Source organism: Pezoporus occidentalis, unplaced genomic scaffold, assembly GCF_034315485.1.
Source record: "Pezoporus occidentalis ecotype Australia unplaced genomic scaffold, CSIRO_AGI_Poc_V1 ctg26, whole genome shotgun sequence".
In the NCBI taxonomy this organism is placed as follows: domain Eukaryota; kingdom Metazoa; phylum Chordata; class Aves; order Psittaciformes; family Psittacidae; genus Pezoporus; species Pezoporus occidentalis.
Window position 1 is genome coordinate 5,559,330 of NW_026914502.1, and position 20,653 is coordinate 5,579,982.

General features: G+C 43.3%; 1 protein-coding gene across 1 annotated transcript in view; it reads right to left on the reverse strand.

The window, feature by feature from the left end:
• Window positions 1-1,196: 1,196 nt before the first annotated feature.
• Window positions 1,197-20,653, reverse strand: part of CLCN1 (chloride voltage-gated channel 1) — a 37,091-nt gene continuing 17,634 nt past the window's right edge. The window contains exons 9-23 of the mRNA XM_062624038.1: window positions 19,926-20,010; window positions 17,437-17,538; window positions 15,561-15,645; window positions 15,004-15,153; window positions 12,332-12,401; window positions 10,703-10,813; window positions 10,362-10,575; window positions 9,488-9,621; window positions 8,776-9,002; window positions 8,549-8,654; window positions 7,192-7,274; window positions 6,414-6,452; window positions 5,331-5,435; window positions 3,389-3,475; window positions 1,197-2,915 (exon numbers count right to left, since the gene is read on the reverse strand). Of these exons, the coding sequence (XP_062480022.1) occupies window positions 2,517-2,915; window positions 3,389-3,475; window positions 5,331-5,435; window positions 6,414-6,452; window positions 7,192-7,274; window positions 8,549-8,654; window positions 8,776-9,002; window positions 9,488-9,621; window positions 10,362-10,575; window positions 10,703-10,813; window positions 12,332-12,401; window positions 15,004-15,153; window positions 15,561-15,645; window positions 17,437-17,538; window positions 19,926-20,010 (1,997 nt within the window). The 3' untranslated portion in view covers window positions 1,197-2,516. The remainder of the gene's footprint in view (window positions 2,916-3,388; window positions 3,476-5,330; window positions 5,436-6,413; window positions 6,453-7,191; window positions 7,275-8,548; window positions 8,655-8,775; window positions 9,003-9,487; window positions 9,622-10,361; window positions 10,576-10,702; window positions 10,814-12,331; window positions 12,402-15,003; window positions 15,154-15,560; window positions 15,646-17,436; window positions 17,539-19,925; window positions 20,011-20,653) is intronic.

Genomic DNA, 20,653 nt, shown 5'->3' on the forward strand with positions numbered 1-20,653 from the left:
AAGCCTTTCCATGTGCATAATTTTTGTTCCAGCTTCATCTCCCCCAGCTCACAATCTGTCTGTCATGACTCACACACTCTCTGGCTTTGATTTAGACTCCATCTGCTTTCTCAGCCAGTCAGATCCCAGTTCTTCTGTAACACACCGTAGGAGAAGTGTGGGACTGGAGTAGAACATAGCTCTGCATTCAGGAGAGAGGAGGGGGAGGTGTATTGACTCCTGCCTCAAAATTTCTCCTCGTCTCAGAGCTAAGCTGCAAAATGCAAGTCTTGTACTTGGTGTAGTACAATGAGGCAGGGGCTGACCTGCAGAAACTTGTCCTTCCTGAGGGCGTGCGGATCCTCAGATCAGATTTGGTCTCAGAGTTGCTGCTCCCCACACGTTTATGTGTTTCTAAAAGGAATGGCCTTTCCCCTGCACTCCCTTAAAACACTACCGCTGTTCCCTGAGGAAAAACAGCAGTTGTTTTGCCCCTTCTCTGTAGGCAGGGGAAGGTAACACAAAGGTAGGAGGGAGGCTGTGTGCTAATGCCTGGCAGCTAGAAATGTGCCACAACCCTCCGGTGGAGGCAGGCAGCTGGTGTGTGCAAGAGGCTTGCTCTCAGATCACCACAATCTTCTCACAAGGACAGGGTGACATCAGAGGAGATCGTTTAGCCAGGGAAAGGCTGTTCCCAGTCAGCTTATAGAGGGGGATCGTGTGTCAAACACAATATGGAGCTGGTGGGCTCTGAATTCCAGACAGCAAAACCAAATCTCTCTCCTTCATTAAGGAACTCCTCATGTTCCTTACACCCAGGTAGGGGAGATTTCCCTTGTCACAGACTCTCTCCCCATGAGCATCATCAGAGAGGAACTGGCGCAAGGTCAATCCTTGACATTAAAGCCAAGAGGGAATTTTCCTAGAGAGACTGGGTCAGAAGGAATGGTTTCTACGTGCTCCTGAGACAGCTTATGAAAAATCACCCATTAAGGTGAAACCGGTCCCTCCGAGTTAGGTGATGCTTTGCTAATATCAGGATGTGGCCCAGCATCGGGGAGAATACCCTCCAAGAACATATTCTCAGAGCCTAAATTTCTTCTCTTGCTGGTAAGTGGAAACACACCCAATGGGACTTCATCTGAGTGCTACGACACACCACAAATGTGACAGAAAGAAATGTAGAACGTTAGAGGAAAGCCACAGAAGACACAGAATTTGATTTTGCCTATTTACTGAGAAAACCTCACAAGGCCAGTGAGTTAAACAAAGCAGCATCTTACCTTCGGATGCTGAGGTTTTGCATGCATGACACAAACTGACAAGACATCTTTTTGCAAGATAGAGATCAAGATCTGCTCCAGATTTAGAACTGGAATAGAGGGGGATGCTGCAGACAAGGGCTGAGGTCTTTACTGTTAGTCACAACGGAGACAAGCTGGAAAAAATGAGAGCTGGAATTCCAGATATGCAGAAATATGTGGAAAGGAGGCAGGGTAGAATTACCAGGAAAGAGAGCAGGAATTTTCAGGGATAAACCTGTTTTCAAGGTGTAGGGAATGTGGCTTCCCTCTGCTGTAGTTCTTGTCAGCCTGCTAACGCTCCGTAATTCCTTATTTAGTTCCTATATTTTAAGACTATAACTTTGTAAAAATGGTGATTCAGAGAGACAGACACAGGTTTTGAAACACAGGTGCACACAGGCTGGTTCACTCCTCTTCCTCCAACACTGAGGATGCCCCCACTTAAGAGTTTCCCATTCTATTTAAAGATTCCAGACATGATGGGCAAACGAAGAGGCTTTCCTCCCTTCCAGTGCTTTTCTTAGAGCCATGGCTGAATTCAAGACATGAAAGACAGACTAAATGTTTCCCTCCTATCTATTTTTAGGGCATGGCTCAGCTAAAGGACAGAGGAGAAGCTCCTAACTGCACACCCACCCAAGAAAACCCCAGAGTTAAAACTGAGACAGAGGAAAAATGTCCTACATGGGAATGTTGGGGGGGATTGAAGATAAGAGCTAGAGAAAATGAACTGTGGCAATATGGACAGGATTGCAGTCAGAAGCAGCAATATGCTCCTAGGTTTGGCTGTGTTTACACTGGTAGCTGCAGCCAGCTGTGACACAGATGACACCAATTCCAAGACTACACCAATTGAGAATGAGAAAAGCTGCTCCTTCTCCAGTTTCCACATGGCAGATTGAACCAGAGCATCCTGATGGTGCCCAGCAGTATTCACGTCCTGTTACAATCCCTTCTACCACGGTATATAAACATGGCAGAAGCTTAAGTACTGTAAGCCCAGTCTTAATCACCTTGCAGTCCACATCTGACTCCTGCACACACCCGTATAGTCCAATACTCTTTCCACAGGCAGAGAGCAGCAGTAGAAAGGGTCAGTCTGATGCCCCTTCTCCCAGCTGAATCAATCCTCTGTGGCGATTGCAAAGAACATCCAAAAGCTTCTCTTTGAGGAGCAAACACAAGAAAACTGGCTCAACCGAAGAGTGTGAATGACTACTCCCCTCACACCAGCTATAAGGGGACATCCTCATCCTCATCTTCATCCTCATCCAGGTCAGTGGAGCGTAGGCTTATGTCCTTGAGGATGTCCGAGATGTTTTCATCAACTGGCCCTGTCAGCTCCATCTCTTCCAACTCGGTATCGGTGGCAGAAGTGGAGAATGGGACTTCCCCCTCTTCATGGAAGTGCGAGTGCTGGGGGGAGTGCGTGCTGGGAAGCAGCGGGCTCTCTGTGCGCAAGTCCGCTGCTTGCTGTGCTGCCGCCGTGGAGTTGTCCTGTCGGCTCCACGACTGAGTGGCCTGAGTGGCCTTCTCCATGCTCACGGAATTCCGGTTGGTGTCACGGAAGCTGGCAAGTGGTGGGCGCAGGCGAACCCCAGAGCGTGTGGAGCCCTCTATTGCCTTCTGGAGCTACGAGAAGAGGAAAAGCTCAGCAAAAATGGGTGAGAGGGAGGCTGACCCAGCCCTACAAGCAGAAGTTCATCTACTCTCCAGGGTAAAGGAATCACAACTAGAGAGAGTCACAGCTCTGCCTCTGGGGCCTGTGGAGATCATCTTTTACACTGGTGGTGTAATTTTTCATTCCCTGCTAAATAACAAATTCCATACCATTTTCAGAGACAGTAATAGCCATCAGTTAAGAGCCCTATGTTCAACAAAAGGATGCGCCATCCAGCATCCCTGTAAACGATACCTGCTTCCTCCTCTGAAATAGTCATCTGGTCATCTCCATAGCTTCCAAAGCATTGTCTCAGAAGCTTTCAACACTGGCTGAAAATGTATTAAAATACTCCCAGCTGGATCCTCCAGCACCTGTAGGTTACTGCGTTGATGCACGGGACATCTGCAGTTGATTAAAAGGAGATGGAAGGATATGGACTTACCTCTTCCAATGCCAACACTCCCCTCAGCTTCCCCATACTGGTGACATAGGCATGGCTGAGGCCCAGTAATGAGAATAATGTATGTGTCTGTGAGCAAAAACACAAAAGACCATTTCAGGGACTTTGGATTGGTAGCATCATACTTTGTGCTACAACTGGGACTTGGGATGTAGAAATGGGAACCATACGAGCACATGAGTCTGCGGTTATCTCAGTGAGAAACTACCTTTCCCCTTCCCCTTTTGCAGGTAGCAAATACCACCCCTTGGTCCTTCTGCCATGCAGCCATAGTTGGGAGTGTGCTGATGATGGAGAGCACATTCTCAAGGTTACTCCTATCCTGCATCTGGCAAACAGAGATGCACATGCAACATCCTGTTTATCTGGGGACTTATGCAGATCCTATTTAATGTTGCTGCTGGAAACCAAACTATCACATAGGAATATGCAAAGCCAGAACCTACTTAGGTTATTTATTCCAGTGCCTTCCTTAACACCAGAAAATGTCTTTTTTTCCTGTTCCAGAATATTTCCTGTCAAAACTTATTTTTGCTGCTGCTTATCCAGCTCAGTGGAAACACTGAGAACAAGATATTCCCTTTTCTGAAGCCTCCTGAAAAGGACAGCTATCATGGGGCTATCAGTCATGATTGCTTTAGCCTAAATAGACCACGTTGGTTTACAGTTCTTCATAGAACACACTTCCTAACACTTGCAGCATTCTCAGTGCTCTGTGGTGTATTTCCAACCTCCAAGTTCTTTAAGCCGAGCTCTACCTGGACTTTACCCGTGGCCTTACATGAAGTCATTCTTTCAGAGCTGGTGCTTGCCCTTATTTTTAACATCACATGAAATATTGAATGTCATGTTCAAGTGTAAACTAGGGACAATCTCATTTGTCAGGAACAAGACATTTTACCCTAATGTAAAAGAAAATCAGCCTGCTTAAGTACAATTTGATCTTGATCAGGTGTGATATTTTTGCCTTTATCAGTAGGCTTACATGTAGCTGTACATGCCTCACACTGATTATTCCTGCATGTTTTGTGCATCCAAGTTAAGTTGATTTGTCTGTTATTTCAGAGTTTCTCATTTGCTCTTTTTTATGAGAGGTATCAAACTGTCCCCATTTGCAGTCTTTAGTTATAACTTCTTACATTCTCAAAGATAAATACTAATGGCTTTCAGATGACTTCAGACAGCCCTTTAGAAAACACCAAATTCATCCTAAATCTATGCTAACCTGTTCTTATTTTGCTCAAGGCTGAGGTCATACCCCTTTGATAAGAATGATTAATTAATTCTGTGCATTTGCTGACTATGCATGTTAAATGAATATTGATAAAGACATGCACTGTGCACTCTGGCTTCAGCAGACTGCTTTCCCTTTCCACTGAGTGAAAGTTCAATCCTCTCTTACAATGACTGCTTTTATCCCCAGTCATCCTGTGCTAACTCTAGAAGTTGTATGATCGAGATCCCTTGTTCTTCACATAAATGAATAGCCTATGATATAGGGTGGTTTCAAGCAACTCTTCTCAATCATTGAGGCAGATTCTACCCCTAACAGAAACACCCTGAGAAATCCAGGACTAATCCCTCCGGGGCTGTACACTGACAAGCAGGGTGTAAATCTCAGTGTAATGCCCCCAGCAGCAAGGCATACAATGCTTCTGTTAATGTAGTGACTGAAAAATCTTATGTGGTGTCCAAATCTATTTTAGTAAATGCACTTAGACTTCTTCTCATGTAGCCTTTCATTCTGCAGGAGACTGGAGGTATGCACAGGTTAGAGCAAGAAACTGACTTCTGTAGCTGGATGTGGAAGTAGCAGGTGATAGCAGTTGAAGACAAGGAGAAGAAATAAGTCATAGACTAGAATCACAATGATGGATAGGGTGGAGAGAAACAGTGCATGCCTCAGGGAGACATCTGTACCCACCTTGTGCAGGGATGTTCTCTCCACTAGTTGGAAAGGGGAAGGGTCTATGTGGCAGCTGTCAAAGCACACGTTCTTGTTCAGTTCCTCCTGTTCCCAAGCATCTATCTGATACAGGAAAAGAAGAGGAATCTCCTACAGTAATCAGCAGTGTTGCTGTCTTGTGTACCCAAATTAGTCCCATTCTTCTGTTAATGCTTCCTCCTTCCTATATAGATCATTCCTCTTGTCCATTATATCACACCCCTCAGGTTTCCCATCCCTTCCTTGCCAGATGTCAAGTCCCTGTGGAAACAGAGCAATCCCAATGCCTCAGAGGTTTCCTGAGAAGGTGAGGTTTTGCTCCTTCCTCCTTAAAGAGGAAGGGAACACAGAATCATAGAACAGTTAGGGTTGGAAAGGACCTTAATATCATCCAGTTCCAACCCCCCCGCCATGGGCAGGGACACCTCACACTAAACCATGTCACCCAAGGCTCTGTCCAACCTGCCCTTGAACACCGCCAGGGATGGAGCATTCACAACCTCCCTGGGCAACCCATTCCAGTGCCTCACCACCCTCACAGGAAAGAATTTCCTCCTTATATCCAACCTAAACTTCTCCTGTTTAAGTTTTAACCCATTACCCCTTGTCCTATCACTACAGCCCCTAACAAAGAGTCCCTCCCCAGCATCCTTATAGGCCCCTTTCAGATACTGGAAGGTTTCTATGAGGTCTCCACATCTTAGCTTTCCCTTCTGAGTGCATCTTCCCCTTATCATTGCAAGATGATTGACTGTTCCTTTGTGTAAGACAGGAAGGAACAACACATATCCATTGAAAGATTTAGGTGAGGGGAAAACTGTAGAGGTCCCTAGTCCAAAACCCTGCTCACAATAGGGCTGAATTCAAAGCTAGATCAGATCAGTCACATCTAGCAGAACAATCGCTTATTAGGTGAGAGCAGCCAGTTGTGCAATTCTAAGAAGAAAATAGCTTTAGCTATGGCTGTGGCAATCACTAAGGTTGTTGAAGTATTGCAAGTAATAGGAAATGGTTAAAAGAAGCACTTAAGTAACCCCACTTCCTTTCTGCAGTCAGTCTTACCTCTTCTGGCCTCATTGTTTCAACAACTTCCACTGGCTCCTGTAGGAGAAAACACTGTTCAGGACAACGAACCCAGAGCTTCACAGAGCACAGAAAGGAAAAACATGCAGAGTCTCCTCACACCATCTGCTCCCCTTTTTGTTCCAAATGGGGTACGACTGAGTGCTTTGATTTTCTTTATACATATACATTATAAGGTGTACTCTGTACTGGCTGTGCTTCCCTTGCCAACGAAGATTGACTATGGAATGCTGGTGGCCCAATTCAGGTGCCTAAACATCCAGTACTGCTGTAGATGCTCCCAGATATCCCACATGGGGTCCAACCACGGCCCTAGAGTAGATGCATCTTCCATAGGCTTTGTATGATACCCACCAACCTTTGCAGGCGTATCAGGCTACCCAAGGGCATCTATCATGGCACAAAGTAAAAGCATTTCTTTTTATCTCACCAATACTGTTTGCCAAATGGGACAGAACTGCACTTTACTCCAGGTTAGCCAAAACAGTGTAAGTTATTCACTGAGAAAAACTGCCAACACTCAGTCATGATGGTAGCCTTTACACCTGAGCACAGATGGCTCTTTAGGAAAGGGCATACTCCTTTACATGAATCACACCCCCTCTCCTTGGAGAGAGTTCCCCACTGATGTTGTCAGAGTTCAGGACCAGAAGCGTGTCCATGCTTTGGCCAAGTGCTGAATGGCTCTAAGGAGCAGGTTCTACTACCATTGCATTCTCTTCCCCCTTCAGACTACTGGGCTCTCTGCATCCCTAACCTGGATGGCACTCTCTGTTTCATGTGCACGGCTGTAATGGCACAAGAGCTGCTGGATCAGTTGCCTCCAACTCCTGAAATTGCCTGAAAAAGGAAAACAAATGAATAGGAGAACAAATAAGAGACAAAAATACAAAGCCCGGTGCCCAACTCCTTGCCCAAAGCAGGTTTGGAAATCATACAAGGGACGCAGTACATGGTACATGACAGAGCTGCGCCAGGCACAATCTAGCATTCAATTTGTAATTTGGTGTCTGTGACATGCCAGAATAAATATTCCCATGCAATATCTTTTCCTCAAGGAGAAGAAACAACTCATTACACAGTAGCCCTTGCAGATATCATTTATAGATCGGTGTCCCTAAAGAAAAAAACCAACCAACCAAACCAAACCAAACCAAACAGAAGCAAGACTACTGACACAGCATGGATACAAGGGATAAACTGCTGTGATGAGAGTTTTCTGCAGTCCACAAAGAGAATGTGTTTTGGAGGATGAGTACGGAAAGGAGAGGTGACAATGTGGAAATTACTTCAGACAAAACATATCAACAGCCTTAATACTGTGACAGGTACAAAGGAGTCCATGGGTTGCGACAGCTGTGAACCGAACTAAAACTGATGGCAGAAGACACTCCTGCTCTGCTTCCTCTTGTTACTCCTGGATCACTCAGTACCAGCTTCACCTAAAGTGTCTCACACGCTGTCCTTGTTTTGGTGTGATTCTTTTTCTGCTTCGGTAGGTGGTTGTCCCACCACTCTGCCTTGGAAGCATAAAGTGGATTTTCCTATGCCTTAGAGGTTTAGTCATACGTGAATGATGTTAAGGAACCAGGATGTGCTGCATGCTATATTATGTGCTTCAAAGAGCCAAAGCCCTGCCCTCTGTATTCATTCTCGAGATTGGGCTATACCTCTGTGCTTTTTTACTCTCTGCACATTTCAAGACATGTAAAGATAAAAAACCCCACCATCCTGCATCAAATATACATGATGCATGGATCAGAAATGAGCTACAAGGTGGAAGAGGCAAGATCTGGGACCTTTCCATGCAGACTCCAGAAAATGTCCAAGGGTATAATATTGCAAAGGCTGGAATGGGGAGCACTGATGCAGAGCAGCCGGAGTGGGTTTACTTTTGCCATGCTCTTTGAAGGGTCACAAACAAAAACGTATTTACAGATATGTTGAGGTGATGCTGAAGTGCATTAACAAAGAACCTTTCATAAGGGAACAGCAGAGAAAGCTCCTTCTCTCAGTCTCTGAGAAACCAGCACCTTGCCCAGGCATGTACACACATTTAGCATGAAAGCTTCTACAAGCTGCCTAGGATGTGGCTGAGGCACACCAGAAGTTACCTGCGAGGTGCTGTGGCTCTGAAGGTTCAGGCATTTGTTTAAGAGGACCTGTCGGGCCATTGGGCTCCTCTGGGTAACTGGGAGTGGGACTTGGGGGCTGAGGCAGCTGTTATGGAAAGGAAAGAAAATAAAGTCCACCCTGTGTCATTTCTTTCTCAGCCTGTCCGAATGCCTTACTGCTTCTTAAGCAGTCTCTGTGCTGTAGTCTCTTCACTTCCCTCCCTCACCTCTCCCTTCTCATCTGTATCCTCATCCTCATCAACATAAGCAAAAGATTCATGCTTCAGCTTTGGCAGGGTTGCCCACGGTCCCTTGCTGTGCCCATCGTAGGGTGCCTCAGACAGCTTCTGCTGCATTTCCCTGTGGAGGAGCCGTCGCCGTTCTGGGCTTATATGTCTCTGGAGGAGATCCTGCAGTTCAGATCGCTCTACAGACCCCAGAAGGATCATGGTCTCTGCAGAACACAGAGCAAGAAGCCATTAAGCCACTTAAAGTTTTTTTCCAAAGTCCCCTGCCACACACTGCCCTTTCCTCCATCCAACTTCTTCAAAGTGCTCGGACTTGTACTGTCTAGAGCTATGCAAGAGTCATTGACCAGCCTTGCTAGCTGCTGCTAGTACTCTGTGGGGCTGTGGGAAGCTCACCATTCCTGAGTTGCGCCACATCAGAGGCAAGATCCTTCCCTGTTGCCACAGTTCAGTCCACAAACTTCCCACACACCTCCCTTACCTGCTCTATGCTTCACTACCCACACTCCAGCTTACTTGTCTGACCAGCTGAAACAGCCTTCTGTCATACACCATCCATAGCGGAAGATTTTTAGGATGATTTTTATGTAGTGGGTCACAGACTCCTTCACATGTAAGTTGAAAGCCAATTTCTATGGCTCTTTAACCTCAGACAGTCTTCAGGAAGGACCAGGTCCTCCACCGTGCTTACCTGGTGAGTCCACCAAAGGCAAAGTCTTAACAGTGGTGCTTTGGAGAAGAGCTTGCAAATCTCGGTATTTGCAGTTGGAAGAGACAAATTTCACATCTTGGACCATAATATCCTCAACAAAGATATTGTATTTGCTGTGAATTTATGGACAATAAAGGGAATAATTAGCATATTACAAATGTCTAGCAGATAAATCCCTTCAAGAAATATATAAACGACCAATTCCTTAAAACATGTTCTCAATACAGCTGAGAACAGAATCTACAGAGGAATAATCTTCTGTGAGAGGAACCAAAGAGGACTTTCCAACAGAATCAACACAGATTAACTGGATTTTCATTACAGCTGTATTCCACTCCATTACCCCTCATGATAAAAATACACACATCTATATGTGTGTATATATATACATATATATACACATACCTACATCTATGTATAGATGTTTTATATATACATACCTATGTATATTATTAAAGATAGGAAGACACGTGTATGAATAACTGAATTTTGTTTGAAGCAAAATATCCAAATAGTTTTTTTGGTTTTGCTGGAGAAAAAAGTCCAAACCCCACTGAATCCAGAACAAAATGGAAATGAGACACTTGATTTTTAACTTCTGAAATTGGTACAATGTGGTAGTTTTACTACAAACTCCTAACACTGCAGATCGTTCAAACCTGTGCTCCATTTCTGTGCATGAACTCTAATTCTACTCCACCACTTGTTTCTTTTTCTAGCTGCAGGCATGTTCTGCCTTTTTATTTTCTTTGTAGTACTATCCCCTTTTCGTGACCTTTTATTCTCCCATGATCTCATTCTCTTCTTTATTTCTTTGCCACTCCCCACCTCCACCTCTGTTTTACCACTATACCTTATGTGATTCCAGCCCAGGTCTGGCAGGTAGGGCAACTTCTTCACCTGGATGATGCTATCATAGAGGCTAGGCTGCAGACTCTGGGCCACCATGTTGGCAAGGATGACAGCCACCATCATGGGGAGGATGTGAGAGATCTGACCTGTCAGCTCGAAGCAGATCACAGCAGTGGAGACAGTGTGGCTCACCGCTCCTGTCATTGCTGCTGCGCCTTTCCCAGGTAAGGTGCCAAAGGAATAGAGAGACAACGACTGTCATACAGAAACAGCATGCCTTGTCAACCAGGAAAGTCACAGGGATGGGACCAGATGAAGGAAAACAAGGACATGGACACTCACCAATGACTGCATACCCTCCAGGTAAGATCTGATAAACAATACCATCAAAGAGGATTCCCTTGGGAAAAAGTGATGCCATGATTTCCCCAATAAGACGCCCAAACGCAGCACCTGGAAAATATCACTGACAGTTACGGGATTAACATCTAAAGAGCACCCAGTCTGTGCTGTGAAATCACCTGAGTATTTTCTAATGGAAACAAAATCAAAACTTACATTAAAATGACACCAGGAACTAAAGAGTCACAACACACGGAAGTTAGACTTCAAGAGGAGAGAAGGGTACTATGATATGGAAATAGAGCTAACCCCTCATTCTTCCACTTCGGCACACCAGGCACAGAAGTATCTGTGATTTCCTCCCAGGCAGGAGGGAATTCTTGCAGTGTCAGTCCAGATCACAGCTGAGGCCCTTCACACACTCATTCAGTGAATGTCTGAACACTTCCAGAGGTCTTGTTCTGACCCCTGCTCACAACAGGGCTAATTTCAAAGTGAGATCAAGTCACCCAGGGCCTTGTCCACACAGGCTTTAACAGTCAGCAAGGATGGAGGTTCTCCAGCCTTTCTGAGCACCTTAACCAAGGAAACATTTCTTTTTTCCTTATGTCCCATCAGAATTTTCCCTGTTGCAGCTTGTGCCTTTACCTATTTTTTATTGTGTGTCTATATGAGGCACGTTTCTATCCTCTCTGTCCCCTGCTGCATTAGGTGGTGAAGGCCACCATTAGATCCCCTCTTCCCTTCTCTTCTGCAGGCTGAACAAGCCAGTCTTCAGGATCTCATTTGTTTTGAGCTCCAGGACCAACAATCTCAGCGGCCTTCACTAGACTCATTGCACTTTGTCAAAATCTCTTGTGCTGATGGACACAAAATACTCTGGAATCACGTCCAAAATGCTGAACGCAGGGGAATAACCGATTTCTTTGCCTTCTTGGCTAGGCTCTTCTTAATACAGCCTTGTTTGTGTTAGCCTTCATCACTGCAAGGATATGCTACTGACTCTTGTTTAGTTGCTGCCTGCCAGGACCCAGGGGTCCTTAGCACACAGCATCTCATTTAAGAACTGTGGGTACTTAGTGCTGAACTTCATGAACTTGTGCACTTTAGTCTAACGTAACCTCCCTTCCTTAACTTTAGAATCATATTCTTTTTAACTGTTGATCTTGGAATTAAAACAAGTTAAAAACCAACAGACTCCATGTTACCATATTTCAGTCAGAAGAAATGATTAAGTGGTGGATTACACTGCAGGCACTAGTTTTGAGGTTCTCTCTTCTGCTTGGTCTTCAGGGGTGAAAGGTGCAACTACTACTACTAATAGGTTGAAAGTTTCTCTGTAGGTGAAGAGGCAGAGAAATGAGAAGGCCTGGCTCAGCATGCCTCCCCACAATGTGGCTTTCCTTATGTAAAAGACAGGGATTTCTCCTTAACATTTGGATTTGGGTGGTGGGAAAATTACAGAAGCAGAGACTCAGAGGTTGGTGTATGGACTGTTAACTGAGCTTGTCATAGGAACCAAGTGATCAGTCCTCATCCACTAGAAGAAACCTGCCTGGGTTCATCTGCAATGGTTTCATCCTCTCCCCCTGTCAGGCCTGTATGCAGCAACACAGAATTGAAACTCACCTAGGACAAACACAGGCATGAAGCCTCCACAGGGGATTGGCATCGTGGTAGCAATGACAGCCATCAAGAACTGGAACAGAGGCAGAGGGTGCAGTTGTTACTGAGCAGCAATAGCACTTTCTGCAGCCCCCACTCTACTGCCCAGTCTGTGAATCCATGAGGGATCTGGTGGTTCAGCCAGAAAGCGAAGGGTAAAGGGGCTGTGGGGTGTGAAGGGGAGCTGGAGGAACTCTGACAACACCAACCCTGATGCAGAGGACCTCTGGTTGATGGCTGTGGTGGCAGGGAAGCTGAATCACCAAGGGGATGGACGAACAAGAGAGCTCTTTGGCCTTGGACCTCAGAAATTGCAATTTCCCACTGCTCCAAACAGCTCAGCTTTTCACAGAGCAAGGTTGTCAAAATTTCACAGGCTCAGAATGATTTCAGTGTGACATGAACTCTGGAGGTCTCTCCCCCAAATCCCTGCTCCCAAAAGGGCAAAGCCCTAAGTTAGATCAGGTTTCTTAGGTCCTTATCCAGGTGAGTTCTGAACATCTTGAAGCGTGGCGATTCCCCAGCTTTTCTGGGCATTTTTGCCACTATTGACCCACACTCAGAGGAGAATTTTTTCCTAAAGTCCAACTCTCATAAGTTTCCTTTATTCTAGCTTGTGCCTGTTGCCTCTTGTCCTATCACTATGTTGGGCAAAATGATGAAATCCATACTGGTACCGCTAAGACCAAGTCAAATGACGACTTAGCCCAGCACATACAGACTTCTTCTGGAGGCCACAGCCTAATCTTACAAATACTTCAAAGGCCAATATGTTCACACTTCCTCAGGCAGTGTGACAAGAGAGTTTCACAGCTGAGGGAAACACAGAGAATGCTGCTGTTTTGAAAGCTTGTACTGGCAAGATGTCATTTGCTGCAGCAGTTTCATTGATAGAGAGACCACGGTTAGGCACAACAGGAGCAATACTTTCAGGTATTTCAGAAACATATTCTCCTCAGGACAGGCAACTCTTTCCTTTCTGAGGTCCACCTTTGAGACAGCGATGCCTTTCTAAACATTACTGTAGCTGTAGATAGATGAGATACTAATCTGTAGAAGGTCAGTTTGGTGAGAAAATCTACTCAAGACAACTTTTCCACTGTAACTCCCATTGGAAAGGGAAAATGAAGGCAAGATATAGCCTGCCATTTAGGAAAGCCCTCTATAAAGGTAACAAAGAGCCAGGAGAACAGTATTTCTCAGCCCATGGTAGGGGAACGTGCTGTGAAGATGGGTTGGACCATCAATTTGATGCTGGCTGTTGCTCTTCCTTCCGTAAGCTATTTGAATATTCCAGAGGAGAAGTTCCTGGCTTGCTACAGAGGCCAGCAAGCTGCATAAGTGGAGTACTGATAACTGAAGCCAGAGCTAACTAAGCTCTGTCTTTACAGTACCAAACCCAAGCCATACATACAGCTGAGAACTGGAACTATACTGCAGAGGAGAATCAGGCTTAGTCTTTGCCCAGAGTCAAACCAGCAGTTTCTTATTTATATGGCCTATTCCAGCTCTGAATATATCCAGAATGGAACGGTGGTCTAGTGAATTGAGAAAGGTTTTAGTTAATGGGACAAAGCCAATGAGTCTAGGGTCTGAGGATACAGCTCTTCCAAAAGAGAAGAGATGGACTCAGGATAGATACACCATGTAGTCCATTCCTGTTTTATTTAAGTAAATGAGACCTTATCTGCTTGGTACATATAATCAGAATTATCATAGAAGTAGAACCCCTTAACTGCCTGTCAGAAACTCAGTACAGGCTTTTTTACTTCAGGTGGAATCAGCTGTGTCAATCAGTCATTGCTGTCCATTCCTGATCTGCCAAAATGTTCAGCTGCTAGCACCAAGGTGGTCTCAGCTGATTTTCTCCTTTGCAACAACAACAAAAATCACCATTTCTATGATATTTTTACTATTTTATGGTAAAAAAAAAAGGTCTTTCTTGCTACTTGTATTTTGAACACTGGAATATAAGGTTTTCTTCTTTCAAATCTCTTCTCTTTGTGCTGTCACGTATAAGTTACACAGCTGATCTTTTCAGAGGCTGAGCAGTTGCAACTTCCACAGACCATGTCAGCTCAGAACATCTAACCTGCTGTTGCTTTCCAAGAAGTGAGCAAAGCTGTCTTCAGCTGCATTTGTCCATCACGTTACAGTACTGCTAACAAATCCTTGAGCCTAACACAACTACAGATTGTCCTTGTATGTTCTTCTTTGTCTTCTAGCTATAGTTGTGGATATCAGGTAGGCTGTATCAGACTTTATTTAGACCAAACCTAAAATATCTGAGGCCTTTTTAGTCAACTGTTTATTTTTGTGGAACCTGAGAAATCTTTTCCTGGTGGAATTGCCCCTACCAGCTGCCGTGGGTACCAAAGGTCACTCAATGGGATGCATGAGGAAGATGACTTAGGGAGCAGTGAAGGAGGTCACTAGTAAGGCCAGGAAACAATTCCCTAGTAATTTTGGCAGTCTAATTCAAGGTGGGCAAACATCACATCAAAAGATATAGGGAGCCATTGTAGTGCTTCATTCAATACCGAGCAACTCCTCATCGGGAGTTCAAAACTATTTTACAAAAGATCAAGAACATTCAATCTGAGTGGAGAAGGATTGTGGTCCGCTGGGTTTCCTACCTTTATGAAGAAGAAGAGGAAGATGATGATGAAGACGCTCACTTTAGGATGGATCCAGGCAGCAGACTTCCCCATGATCTGAGGGTCCCCTGTGTATGTTGCCCAGGTATAGTTATCAAAGAGAGAGCTGATGGCTTCCCGTGGCATCAACTAAACAGCAAAAAAAACAGGCATGAGCCATAAGATGGGATGGAGTAAATATTCTACCTCTGTTGTGAGAAAGTGGAGATTTTTACTTTGGTAATTCACAATTATAAGACTCAATTCACATTTTTTAATCTGCAAGAGAGCAGTACTTTACCTGGGCTGGTGAAAAGCCTAACTACCTTTACACATGGGGTAACATCTTACTACTTTCTTAGGAGAGTGAACCTTCTTCTAGCTTTATATGAAGGAGATAGCAGAGATCAGGAGCCTCAGAATACAGTCCTTCCTCAACCCAAACTCCTCCCATAGCTTCCTTCCTCTTTCCATGACATAAAGTTATTGGGGCACAGGATAAGGAGAGACTGTTCCACGGAACTGCACAGGATTTCAAACACACATCCCACTCTCACCTCTCCTGCCATGAACTGTCCAAATCCAGGAGGAAAGGTCATAGTTGCTATAAGGAAGGTTATAACCCCAGGGTATATGAGGCGGCTGAAAAGAAAGTAAAGTTTATTAAAATACAACCTCATATTCTTTTCTTGAAGTGCTATCACTTGAGGACTATGAATTCTGTTCCTGTGAAAGCTCTCTGTCACATACGTATCAATTGCTTTGGAGCTCTGTTGCCGGCAGTTTAATGCCCTGCTCCACTGCTCATCATTCACAGAGTTCGACTGCCAGCAAAACCATTTTCCCCATTATAAAAAGTGCAATGGGAGGGATGGAAGCAAAAGAGGGATGTACAAAATGCACAAACATGAATATGCGGGGTGTGGAGTGGAGAGGAGATGTGTATTTGCAGTGACATGTGAACCTATTGTCAAAAGCCAGCACCTCTTCCATTTGTCCTGATTATTCAAGTCTTGCTTCTTCATCCCCCATGCAATGTATCCTGCCCTCATATATTTAAATGTAGATTTTTTTGATAGATTTCTGCACACATTCCCCATTGCATTAATTCTTATGAAAAAATTTGCTTTTCTTTCCATTGAATTGCTGACCATCACAATTTTGGGGAAGGGGCCCTTGGTGGCCAGTGGGCCTAGCTGTGCTGGACCAGTGGGGCACAGCTGGACAGCAGGCTGAAGACACCTGTGTCTTCCTACTGCTGTGTCCAATCCCAGGATGGGTTTCTGGGTACACTGTGAAATTTCATGGGCACTAGAACAATACGAGTTTAAGCTGCCTCCATGTGCTGGACTAATCCTGTCCAGTCCCCCCTGACAAATTACTGTGTTCCTTACAGGAAGTTCTGTCTGAGATGCTGTAGTATTCAGGAAGACAAAACATAACCTTTAATTTCTTTCTAATACCTACAAAATTCTGAGAAATTAGAAGTTTAAATTCCACCTTTTCAGGCTTTGCTCCACTTCTCTATTAATTTTGATGGCTTTGCTAGTGCTTGTGGGTAATACTAAATCATGAAGAAAGACAAGTGCTCTTCCACGTAATACACTGAGTTAGACTGAACTTCTTAACTAGCAGTTTTCTTCTGTTCAAATCTGCAACTTGCTAAGAAATGTAGGTCCAGCACACTTCTCATCTTAAAAAAATCCTCATAGCACCAGATTTCTTCTGTCAAAAACCTGAAGACATTTATAGTTCGCCACCTTTTCTTGTTCAGGTTGTAAGTTTGGAAGTTGTAACTTAATTAGAGAGGGGAAACAAGATAACTTCAATTGCCCTGTAAAACCTTCATTGCTATGAGTTTTATGTTGTTCTGTGTTTCTCTTCCATGCTGCAATTCACACAGTATTATCAGTTTCAGCTGCTGGTTTGTAAATACGCAGTAACTGCAAAGCTGCGGCACATTCTTTACCTTTTTGCCTACATACTGGTTAAAAAACAATTAGATTTTAAAGACTTTGATTTCAGTTGTATTTAATTTTCTGAAAATATAAATGAATTTCTTTTTTACAGATTCTAATAAAAATCCAAACCAGAAGCAGCACACTCTTAAAGAGCATGAGCATTGATTTTCTAATCAAAAATATTTTCTGTCCAATGAATAGATTCCCTTGTCCTCTTAATGAATATTAGAGACTCCCTTCTAAGTCAAGAAGCTATTTGAAACTATTGGGGCTGATCAAAAGAAAATCCAGTGCAGAACAAATTCTCCTGATGTTTGTAAATATCCAACTCTCATATAATTTCAGTTTCTCATAGTTTTACTATCTTACACTGGAATTGTTCTACAAGCTTTCAGGGAGCATTCGTTACTGTCCAATACCAGTCGAGTATACAAATCTGGTCCCTAAAGAGAGTATCTTCAAAGGCACTCACTATTTGGTGAGAAACTGGCTCAGAGCCGTATGACGCCGGATGCACAGGACCACTTGGCGATTGAGATAAACGAAAAATGCCCCAAGGAATCCAGAACATATCCTAAGGTGGAGAAAATGAAATATAAATCCTACCAAACCACAGATAATACACAAACCAAGAGAACGAGTTCAAGTGTTTTTCCCCTTCCGCTGTTCATGAGGTCTTGTAGAAGTCACCTCCTACCTCGACTCATTTGAAGATGCTGACTCCCTGATGAAAAGGGAGAGATTATTTTGGACCTTTGTCACACACACTGCTATTTTAACACATAAATTTTCTTTTTACAGAGAGGGAAATCTCATCTATAAAGATCTATAACATAATCTAGACAAATAAACTATAAAAAAGGACGGAGAGATCTTAGTGGGAACTGACAAAGAGCAACTGGGCAAAGACCAGTGTTTTCGGAACTCAGACATTAGGTTGGAACAAGAAATAATATGAATGAAGGGAGTTTAACTGATTCATCAAAGTTACACACCTACATCAAACACTAAAAGTACTAGCAATTCTTGTGCCTACAGCAAAGTATGTCATCTCTATGATCCTAATTACTTAGGCCTGTGTTCCTGATCCTAATAAAGTCAAAATAGGTAGAGTTGCAATGCTCCGCATGTTAATGAGACCTGCAAGACCACAGAATACTGAGGATAAATAGATAAATAGATTCTATTAATTTGTAAACTTAATAGAATTCCCCTCTCTTACATGTTATGTAGGCTTTTGCCAAATCTCATTCAAAGATTAATTTAGTTTACTTAAAAAGATGCATGTTGAAAAAATCCTGCTTGGTCATTTAAGAAATGCATAGAAACAAGTTTAAATTAAATATAAAGGTATTCATAGACAAATGTGTCCATTGAATTTCTCTTTAATATTTCAAGCCAGCACTGCTTAGCACAGACAAGTCCAAAGGCTGCGCAGTGAACTGAATTTCTTTCTAATACTTTATATTAAAAAATAGATCACTCCATTTCTGCCTATCAATTTGACAATACAATAGAAGTGCTCCTCCTCTATACATATTTATATATATATTTTTTTTTTTTTGGTATATATATGCAAATTAACACCATTGGCTGACACGGAAGAATATGATCTTACTGCTATTACTGCTTCAGCTGGCTCAGGTTTTTTTGTCCTACCTGAAAGTGAAGAAATATATTGGATAGAAAAAGAGTTCAACTTTGAGACCTAATGTTAAGAGAATTTGGAGCATTTCAAGTTGGCATCAGGGCTCTATCCAAGACAGTCCAGGTCTTTGGCTTTCCTTAAAAACATACCATGTTGGATACCTTGGCATTTGAAAGCATTTCACTGTTGTCATATACTCCTTTCTATGTGCATTACTAAAAAGATAGCTCTGCCAACTATGTTCAAACCACAATGACAAGAAGTTTTGCATTCTAGCAGCTGTAAATCATAAGGATTATCTTTTTCCTTGCCAATCTAAACAGATTGCCCCAAGTTTAGCATGCAAAGTCTATTGAAGAAGAACAAAGTGGATATACATTAATAACCAAACTCCTATATGTTCATAGAGTTTCAACGTCTGGTGCCTTCAAAAAAATCCCGCTTGAGTTCATATTCAAGTAAATGAACATGAGGGCAGCCTGCTAAGAGAAGCTGGAAAACCACAAATATACTTCTGATCTTGGATCCAGGTCTTGCAACAGAATGTGTTCACAACACCAGCACAGGTATTTGTTCTCCAGTCCATTCCCCTCACTACCGCTCTGCAGTGATTTCCCTGGAGCCTCTCTCAAACTCTAACTTCTTGGTGACTTTTCCTCACAGCAATTCCAAACTCAGTTTTTCTCAAGTATTTCCCAATTCTCTTCTAATTTTTCTAAAATTCATTCATTTCCCCAAATTTCCTCCACAAAAGAAGCCAACTCAGATATCTCCATAAATAACATAAATCTGACAATCAAATTAATCACTGTTCTCATTGAATCCTATTATCGTTCAGTCACCCTTGCCACCATGTTGAGTGTTCCAACCTCTCTAGAAAAGGAAAACCATTCTGACCTTGCAAAAGGGAAACTTCCTGGTTAAATCTTCTGTCCTGTTTTTGTCAAGTGAGAAGACCATACTTGTTCGGTCAGTTCATTTTGGGATGCCATCACAACAATTAAAAGGCCATTCAGGAGATCTATAGGCAGAACCTAGACCAAGTCAGACTTACTTTTTTTCTAGAACTTAACTGCTAAAGAAGATGCATGGAAAGGAAATAGCAAACAACTTGACAATACCCACATTTCCTTCCTTACCCTTTGTGCCACATAGGCACCATTTCTGAAGGAGGAATCCCAACAAGCAGAGGCCTTATTTGTGATAAGCAAACTGTCTGAAAGAGATGTATGTAACTGTTTTGCAAAAGAGCATCCAACAGGGCTCACATGATAACCTTTATAGGGCAAGGAGCCAGGCTCCTGGGAGCTTACCCTATTACAGCAAATGCCGGCAGCTCTTGCAGATCAAAGGGGAAATCCATGCGGAAGTTGGTTCTGAACAGGGCTGTGATGGTATCTGTGAGAGAAATAAAGAGGTAAAGAAGGAAAGGGAATAATGAGGTGGGAAGACAGTGGCATAAAAGCTAAGGGGAGGGACAAAGGAACTAGATATACATGCTCCTGTGTGGTTTCATGACCACAATTATATACAATTTACAGATTGGCAGACGGCACTGATTTTAGTAGTGCCTATTTTTGAGCACTTGCAACCCGAGCACTTTAGGTGGTATAGGTTTATTTTCAGGGAAAGTATATATTTTTTAGATACAATCCCAGAAAATTAAAACTCTTCCCACTATATTCACTGCCTCCAAAAGCTCTCTTTGCCAAGGCAGGCAGTGCTTGTGTATCTGGAGAAGCTGTGTCACTCAGTTGTGATTGCTTTCTAGGAAAAAAACCCTCAGGTACTCTCTGAAATTTTATCTGTAAAATATTTCACTGCTACTAAAAGAAGGAAAGTCTTCGAAATCAAGAGATGTAAAATGTCAGCTAAAACCCATCTTCTCCAGCTCGCTTCTCCCGGTAGTGTTGCACTGCTAAAATGACTCAGACGCTGAAACCCATCCTGGAGGCACCTAGTTATGTAGAAACAGTAAATATCTGTACGCCAAGAGGTAAAGTACAAATCAGCAATCTCATGCAGAGTGGAAAGGCAGCTA